Source organism: Bidens hawaiensis, unplaced genomic scaffold (assembly GCF_021521415.1).
Source record: "Bidens hawaiensis isolate Kalapana, Puna unplaced genomic scaffold, B.hawaiensis_p1.1 tig00002123_1, whole genome shotgun sequence".
NCBI lineage: Eukaryota > Viridiplantae > Streptophyta > Magnoliopsida > Asterales > Asteraceae > Bidens > Bidens hawaiensis.
Genome location: NW_027491112.1, coordinates 813508 through 822853, shown reverse-complemented (window position 1 = coordinate 822853; position 9346 = coordinate 813508). Strand labels below are relative to the sequence as shown.

Here is a 9346-nt window from a genome sequence, read left to right as displayed (position 1 = left end):
TGAAGATAATTGCTATTAATATCATGTTTATTATACCATGTATTATGGTTGATGGATAGTTAAGTTATATGTAGTGGAAGGCTACAAAAAGGGGGAGGGGGATTTCGACACGTGGCGTCACGCCAACAAATAGACTCTTTTCATTCTAGGGGTTTAGTGGTGGTCAAGCAAAAAATCGCAACCCCCCCACCACTTATTATCGCCCAAATATCGCCTAAGAGAGGGGGTGTTGTAACCTTTTATCGCCCAAAAAACCAACAACTTGTCGCCCACTACGTTCACTCTTAATGAAAAGTGATGCCATGTCACTGCCATATAGGCAGTGAGCTGTGAGCCATTAACTAACCGGCCCAAAAAAAAAAGACAAGTGTTATGGAATGAATCAACCAATCAAATGGTAAGATTTGTTTTAAAAGTGATGGAATGTCGTGCTTTGGTAATAAGAAGGGGCCGAAGGGCTATCTCCCATCATGCTTGCGTGAAGGTGAGTGGCGCCCTTGATGATACCACAACATATGCAATCAATATTCGTGATGATATTATCAGGGATATTGATCGATAAATCATCAATTTTCTCAATATCAGTTTTTAAGTATTAAGTCAATTGTTAGTGTTTCGCACGTTGCAAAAGAATAATTTGTTAATGATATGAGAGTTTATATATATATATATATATATATATATATATATATATATTCTGCATGATATTAAAATTACCGACATCCCACCATGATAACTGATAGTCAGTGACCATATACGATATTTATCCGCATTAACCACATATCCCACAACACTATAGGAGTGTTCTATGGGTTTTTGGTTTTTCGGGTTTCAAAGTTGTAGATCCAGACCTGAAACCCAACCCAAATATCTCATGGTTTTTTTGAGTTAATCGGGTATCGAGTATCGTAGAAAGAACACTACATTTCTAAATTTAAATTTAACATATTCTTCTTTACTCGTAATGTAAATAAACTGATAACAAAACAAAAATAAACCGATAAAACATCATAAAAAGCGTAAAATTTAACAAAGTTCAACAATAATAAGAAAGACCGGCATAATTGTCTTCAGTATGCCGTGATTAAAGTGTTGGATTATAAATGCTTTTAATCTTAAATTGAAGCATTAATAAACAATCGATTCGTAATATGCGGCACGAGAACTAGTAAACAATATTTAAACTAAAAATTTATTCGGATTTATTCGAAACTTATAATTCAAACTTCAGGTTCGGGTACGAATTTTTCTCAGATCGTAAACAAAATTTAATCAAGGAACGTAAATCAACGCGATGTGGTTGGTGAGTGTGCGCCCACCAACCAAGATGCATAATAATAATAATAATAATAATAATAATAATAATAATAATCTCAGATCTCATATACTAATATTATTACTAGCCACCACCACCCAGTCACACATCACCATCTCTCACCCACTCCCCTTCATACCCACCTTCTATAAATACCCATCTTCTCTCATTCTCCCAATTCGTCTCCGCCAATAATACTCTCTTCTCTTCTCTCTAACCCGGAAGAACCATATCACTCTATTCGGATCTTCCCGTTTTCTTAACCCCTTCACAGGTACTCATTCACCACTTAACTAATAATAATAATATCGATTAATGCGTGAAATTATATTATTTATTTATCATACACGATTAATTCAGATCAAACAGTAGATTTACAGTCTTTAAAAGTTAAAACCCTAACAACATCATATCTTTCTTATGGTTATAAATAACCAAACACTATAGCTAGATCTAGTGACCTAATCATTCGATCTCATTATTTACCGTTGGTCAATTGTTACCGAACCCTAATTAGACATCGATTAACTGAGGGTCCCACACATGACTAATTTAACGCCACAAAACTCGTATGGTTGCCTAAGTGTAGACGGAAACGTAACTGTATCTGTGTTCCGTTGCGTTAGTTTAGTGATCTGTGGGTCTTACAGTTATTTGGTCAGTTTTATGGGTTTAATTAGGGTTTAGTAATAAGTGACAAACCGTAAATAATGAGATTAAATGATAAGGTCACTAATCTAGCTATAGTTTGTCGTTGTTTATATCTATAAGTAAGATAGGAGGTTTCTAGGGTTTTAAAAAGATTAAATCTACTGTTTGATCTGAGTTTACCTTTAGATCTGTGTATTTTTCATTTGAATCGGCAGTGCAGTTTCGTAGAATCGTTTAATTTTTGTTGGCCATGAGTGAAAGGGTGTTTTGTTAACTTTAAACAATTAAAATTTTAAATTATAAATAAATGGGCTTACTTGGTTATTATTTGTGTTGTGCAATTAGTTTTGTTCATAAAATAGATTTAAAAGAGTTGAGTAATTGGATTTCAATATTTAAAAAATACACTTTTTTTTTCATAAAAATATAATTTTTTTACAAATTTTTGGGCTTAGCGTGGTGGCGGTTGAGAGCCGGCCTTGTGAATCGGTTTGTATTGGAATGATTTTGTTTGGATCAGCGAAACAACAAATTTTAATCTGATTCAGATTTCTAAAGTGCAGTTTTTTATTAGGTATGTTATAAGGATGAGATTGATATAGTTGATTTGAAGTAAGGTTGACTTTTTTAGTGATTGTTGGCTTACATTGATCTGAGTATTTGACCTTTAATTTGTTGCTGTATTTGTACATCAGACAACTAGCTTTTGTTGTTGGTGAATTAACAATTAGTTTTTATGGTTGGTGGGTAGTTGGATCACACTTGCTTATGAAAAACACATTTAGTTTTAAATAAATAGTTTTATTCTCTCTCTAAGTTTTATTAAATCTAGCTTTCTGCAATACATTAGTTCAGGATTTGTTAAGTTTTAGCAAGATCTTAGGGATGATCCATGTTAAGATCAGTGTTATAGAACTTACTAGGCGCTAGTCCGGACTCTGAGGTATCGACTAGTGATTAATCCGATTAAAATTTTATATGTATACGAAAATTTTGAAAAATTACATATAAAAGTTCTCATAAATACTTCAAAGTTCGCAAGTATAGTTCAAACATAAACAATTAAACGTAAACGTAACAAATCAATGAGAAAAACCAATAACTGGGGTTAACGGGTTAAAACCAAGACCCAATTGCTTTTCAAAAAAAAAGAAAAAACAAACTTGGGCCGGCTAGCGATTACTCGCACCGATTAGCTGAAAATTATTAAGCAACCTACTGATTAGCGATGAATTTCGATTTGTATGACACTGGTTGTTGGTGAATTAACAACTAATTATTAGAGTTGGTGGGTAGGTAGATGCCACTTGCTTATGAAAGCCACAATCGGGTTCCTAAATAAATAAATAGTTTCATTCTCTCTCTAAGTTTTATTAAATCTAGCTTCCTATACTGCATTAGTTCATTTGTATGTAGTTCTTTTCTTGATCTATTAAGTTTTTGCAAGATCATAATGATGAGAACTGATGATACATATGAACATCAACTATCTAATTAGGGGGTGTTTGGGATTCATTATTTTTGCCTCCTTATAACTTTTCATTAAGTTGATAAGTTACAAAAGTGCAACTTATGGAACTTTTCCTCTCACAATATAAGCAATCCCAAACGCCTAATTACTTTTCAAAAAGTTTTTAAATTATAAGTTGATGAAAATAAGCAATCCCAAACACCCCCTTAGATCCAAACTTTCAATATGTGTTGCTGTTTTTCTTGTTTTGATTAAGTAATTTGAGTTGTGATTGGTCAGATCAATGGCATCCCACATTGTCGGTTATCCCCGTATGGGCCCCAAGAGAGAGTTGAAATTTGCTCTCGAATCTTTCTGGGACGGCAAGAGCACTGCTGAAGATCTACAAGCAGTTGCTGCTGGTCTCAGATCATCCATCTGGAAACAAATGGCTGACGCTGGCATCAAGTACATTCCTAGCAACACTTTCTCTTACTATGATCAGGTTCTTGACACCACCACCATGCTCGGTGCGGTCCCACCAAGGTACAACTGGAACGGTGGTGAAATCGGTTTCGACACTTACTTCTCAATGGCCAGAGGAAATGCCTCTGTCCCTGCTATGGAAATGACCAAGTGGTTCGACACCAACTAGTAAGTCGGTTTGCTGTTAATCTTATTTTTTTCATAGTTAAATTATATAATGAAATAGATAAATAATATTTTTTTGTGCTTTGATGTCTAGCCATTACATTGTCCCTGAGTTGGGCCCGGAAGTGAAATTCTCATATGCTTCACACAAGGCTGTGAATGAATACAAGGAGGCTAAAGCTGTATGTGCTCTTTATATGTACTTTATAAGAGTTGAATATTATTTGTGTATTAAAGTCTAATGTTGGTTACTTCTTTGTGCAGCTTGGAGTTGATACCGTCCCGGTTTTTGTTGGTCCAGTCAGCTACTTGTTGCTATCTAAACCCGCAAAGGGTGTTGAGAAAACTTTTGATCTTCTCTCACTTCTTGACAAAATCCTTCCAATCTACAAGTATGTTGCCGTTTTATCATTTTATTTACATTTGCATCATGTGAAATAAACTCTTGTTAACAAAGTTATAATCTTGCAGGGAAGTGATTGCCGAGTTGAAGGCAGCTGGTGCGACATGGATCCAGTTTGATGAAGCTACTCTTGTGAAGGATCTTGAAGCTCACCAATTGCAAGCTTTCACCAAGGCTTATGCCGTTTTGGAATCGGCTTGTTCTGGTCTTAATATTCTTGTTGCCACCTACTTTGCTGATGTTCCTGCTGATGCGTTCAAAGTTCTAACCACCTTACCTGGAGTCGCCGGTTACACTTTTGATTTGGTCCGTGGAGAAAAGACCCTTGATTTAATCAAGACCAGCTTCCCATCAGGCAAATACCTATTTGCTGGTGTTGTTGATGGCAGAAACATCTGGGCTAATGATCTTGCTGGATCTCTTAGTGTGCTCGAGTCTCTTGAGGCTATTGTTGGCAAAGGTAGTTATAATTTTCCATTTGATCAATCCATTACAATCATAGCCCAAATTGTCTCGTTTATAAATATATATGCCTAGGGGTGGCAAATGGGTTGGGTTGGGTCGAAACGGGTCATGGGTTGGAACGGGCTAGGGTCGAAACGGGTTAGGGTCAGAATGGGTCGACTAAAAGGGTTGTTATGGTTCGGGTCGGAACGGGTTAGGGTCAACAGGTTCGGGTCAGAACGGGTCCGGGTCGGAATGGGTCCAAGTTGAAACGGGCCAAAATGGGGTTCGGGTCATTTTTAATGACCGAGGACAACGGCGAAAACATTTAGTTTTTTTACTTTTTTCGTTTTTTTATTTATATTTTGAGTTATGATTTTTTTATTGTTTTTTTTGAGGGTGTTTATTAAGATAAAAAACCCCTAAAAAATAAAAATAAAAAAAACAATAAAAAATCATAACTCAAAATATAAATAAAAAACAAAAAAAGTAAAAAAACTAAAATGTTTTCGCCGTTGTCCTCGTTCATTAAAAAACACCCGACAAATTAACCGAAACCAAAAAGTCGACGAAAAACGAAACAAAAACCGAAACCGACCAGTCCAAAGCAAAAACTTGAAAGAAACCAAAATCCAACCCGTCTAGTGCGAAAACTCGTGTCGGCACGAAACCTGATCCGAGTCAAAACCTAAACCGATCTCGTTCCAATCCAAAACCCAATATTTATAATATGGAATGTGATTTATGCAGATAAACTTGTTGTGTCCACCTCATCATCACTCCAACACACTGCTGTGGATCTTGTGAACGAGACCAAGTTGGATGACGAGATCAAATCTTGGCTCGCATTTGCTGCTCAAAAGGTTATTGAAGTTGGTGCGTTGGCCAAAGCTCTTGCTGGTCAAAAGGATGAGGTAGTTATTAAACTTATTACTTTGTTTATCCGTCTCTTTAATAATCAAGACACACCGATTACTAATCCTTCTATATTTTTACGTTTTCCAGGCATTCTTTGCAGCTAATGCTGCTGCTCAGGCCTCAAGGAAAAGCTCCCCAAGAGTCACCAACGAAGCTGTCCAGAAGGCTGTAAGTGATATTAAATATTAATCATTTAATCCCAAATCTTACGTCACGTCTAGTTACTAAAAGTGTGCTCGTTTTGGTTTTTCAGGCGGCGGCTTTGAGAGGTTCTGACCACCGTCGTGCCACCAACGTGAGCGCCAGGTTGGATGCTCAACAAAAGAAGCTCAACCTTCCAATTCTCCCAACCACCACCATTGGTTCTTTCCCGCAAACCATTGAGCTCAGAAGAGTTCGCCGTGAGTACAAGGCTAAAAAGTGAGTAATGCCATATATTAATATTTTTATTCTTTAAATAGCTTATGTTCTCATAAATTCATTTGGTTTATTTTAGGATCTCTGAGGAAGAATACATTAAGGCCATCAAAGAAGAAATCTACAAAGTTGTCAAACTACAAGAAGAGCTTGACATTGATGTCCTCGTTCATGGAGAACCCGAGGTACATCCATCATAATATCATATAATCTCATATTTTATATTCCCTTCTTTTTATTAAAAATATTGGTTAAACGATTTTTGTTTGTTTATTGTAGAGGAACGACATGGTTGAGTACTTCGGTGAGCAATTGTCTGGTTTCGCCTTCACCGCCAACGGATGGGTGCAATCCTACGGGTCCCGCTGTGTCAAACCCCCAATCATCTACGGTGATGTCAGCCGCCCTAAGGCCATGACCGTCTTCTGGTCAACCATGGCTCAAGAAATGACCAAACGCCCCATGAAGGGTATGCTCACCGGTCCAGTCACCATTCTCAACTGGTCCTTTGTCCGTAACGACCAACCTAGGTATTAATAGATTCTAATCCATTTCATCATAATAAAACAAAAAAACGCATAACATGATAATATTATATTATATCTATTTATTAATTTTTTTGTAGATTTGAAACTTGCTACCAAATTGCTTTGGCAATTAAGGATGAAGTTGAGGATCTTGAAAAGGCCGGAATCACCGTCATCCAAATCGACGAGGCTGCCTTAAGAGAAGGTTTGCCACTAAGGAAAGCTGAGCACGCTTTCTACCTAGACTGGGCGGTCCACTCGTTCAGAATCACCAATGTCGGAGTCCAAGACACCACCCAAATCCACACACACATGTGCTACTCAAACTTCAACGACATCATCCACTCCATCATCAACATGGACGCCGATGTCATCACCATCGAGAACTCCCGATCCGACGAGAAGCTGCTTTCTGTTTTCCGTGAGGGAGTCAAGTACGGTGCTGGAATCGGTCCTGGTGTGTACGACATTCACTCTCCAAGAATCCCGTCCACTGAGGAAATTCACGACAGAATCAACAAAATGCTTGCGGTTTTGGAGACCAACATTTTGTGGGTTAACCCTGACTGCGGGTTGAAGACCCGTAAGTATGCCGAGGTTAAGCCTGCACTCGAGAACATGGTTGCAGCCGCCAAGAAGCTTCGTGCTTCTCTTGCCAAGTGAGGGGGACTTGATCCGACAGCGGAACACGATGAGGATGATATGATACGAGGAAAATATTATGTTACAGTGGCGGAATAATTGTGTTTGTTGATGACATGTGTTAGGTTTTGAATTGTGTTCATCTTGTTTTATTTTTTGTTTTGGTTGTTATGTATCTTTTATGGAGGGCTTTTGCATACCCTCAATGGATCCATTTCTAAAGATGATATTTTGTTGGTTTGCAAACATAAAAAGAGTTGATAACACAAGAAACCGGTTCGACCTTACCCGACAGTTTGGATAGCGGTTCCCCCTCTTGTGGCCCAAACCGGTTCATAATTCGACCAAATATCACAAAACAGGTCTAACGTTGACCAGGCCGTCAGTTTGTATACTTGAACTAGTTCCAAACCCGACCTTAACCGTTTCGTATGTGTTCTAATATTTTCCATATAACCTAGTTTAGACCTGAAACCGGTTTACCCTCAAAACTGGTTTTGACCAAATTTGACCAAGCCTATTCGGTTTTGTCACCCAAACTGGTTCCCATAACCCATTTTGTACAACTCTATGTTTTGATCATATAAACCTAGAAGTACTTGGAACCAGTCGTGTAAATCAAACTAATTATTTTATCTTTTTTGTTTGGAGTTAATGGTCATTTTCGTATATATGGTTTGCCTTTTCTTTTAAACTAGTATAAAACCCGCGCGATGCTGCGGCGGCAAGAATTTGTAATTTGATACTTGTTTATGTTAGTTTATTAATCCTCTCATGATATAATGTATAGTATTTATCCATACATGTTCATGCTATTCTATAAAAAGTAAATAACATTGAGAAATATGCAAAGGATTTGTGCTCATAAAAAAACCCTCAAAACAATAATAAAAATTAGAGAAAGAAAGAAAATGAATAAAGAATATACTAAAAAAAGTCATCACTCAAAATTTAATTAAAAGCGAAAAAAGTAAACAAAAAAAAATAAAATGTTCCTCTCGTCTTCCTCATTCTAAAAAAGAATGTTGAAAAAAATATCATTGTGTTTTTTGTTTATTTTCGTCATTGATTGTGTCTTTTTTCTTAATATTGTTATGTTAAGCAACATTATGTTATATTTTTCTTGGCATTATGCTATATTAGGTTTTTTTTTATTTATATTTTGAGTTATTAATTTTTTAATATTTTTCTTTAAATTTTTTAGGGGTTTTTCTTTCGAGGTCACAAATACTTCTCACACTATTATTTTTTGTCTCCCTTTATAGATTAACAGTTTTCCTATACTTATGATAGTTTTCTTAATCGTTTAATGTTTTACAAAAGTTTATTACGTTAATTGTTGAATTGGTTCGGTTGATACAATGTATGTTGGGTTGTCAATGAGCCGAGTTGAGCCAAGCTCGACTCGAATATATGTCGAGCTAGCTCGGCTCGAGCTCGAAACTTTTAGCGAACTGAACATGGGAGCTTAAGCTTGGCTCATTCATAAATTAAGCCAGCTTGGGTCAACTCGAAATGGCTCGAAACCTTTTCTATTGAGCTATTTTTTGGGTTTTCATTAGTTTGAACCTAGCCATAATATCTTACATTGAATTAATTGTTATGACCATTATTTTTAGAGGCCATTCAAGAATGCAAAGTTTTAGAGTATATCTGAGAGCCAGCTGACGTAGGATGCAATCATGCAAAGAAAATGTGAAAAATAATTTGGGAGAAACATGTTTTGAACTCGGGAGGAAAGCGACATTGCGTGTACCAGTGTTGAGAAGTAGCAAGCTAAATTAGCTTGAACACTTTTGATATTCAAAGGTTGAATATATAAAAAAAATACTCTACATATGCATGTTAATCTATCTACAGAGCCGAGCCACCTGGACTCAATTACAAAACAAGCCGGCTCGGATCGATTGCTAATCAACCTTTTCCGA

At 36.6% G+C, this 9346-nt stretch overlaps 1 protein-coding gene across 1 annotated transcript; it reads left to right on the top strand.

Annotated features, from left to right (window-relative positions):
- The first annotated feature begins 1443 nt into the window (after positions 1–1443).
- Positions 1444–7647, top strand: LOC143606772 (5-methyltetrahydropteroyltriglutamate--homocysteine methyltransferase). The gene is made up of 11 exons (XM_077082428.1): positions 1444–1589; positions 3717–4070; positions 4162–4249; positions 4332–4459; positions 4539–4930; positions 5665–5828; positions 5920–6000; positions 6086–6252; positions 6329–6434; positions 6529–6779; positions 6875–7647. Exons 2-11 carry the CDS (start codon positions 3721–3723, stop codon positions 7437–7439), a joined length of 2292 nt encoding a protein of 763 aa, XP_076938543.1. The 5' UTR covers positions 1444–1589; positions 3717–3720; the 3' UTR covers positions 7440–7647.
- The last annotated feature ends 1699 nt before the right edge of the window (positions 7648–9346 follow it).

Bases quoted from the DNA above. Each gene is read 5' to 3' on its own strand.
- LOC143606772 (XM_077082428.1), top strand. From the start codon at position 3,721: ATGGCATCCCACATTGTCGGTTATCCCCGTATGGGCCCCAAGAGAGAG. The intron at 4,931-5,664 runs GTAGTTATAATT...TGATTTATGCAG, and splicing joins TGAGGCTATTGTTGGCAAAG to ATAAACTTGTTGTGTCCACC. The intron at 6,253-6,328 runs GTGAGTAATGCC...GGTTTATTTTAG, and splicing joins CGTGAGTACAAGGCTAAAAA to GATCTCTGAGGAAGAATACA.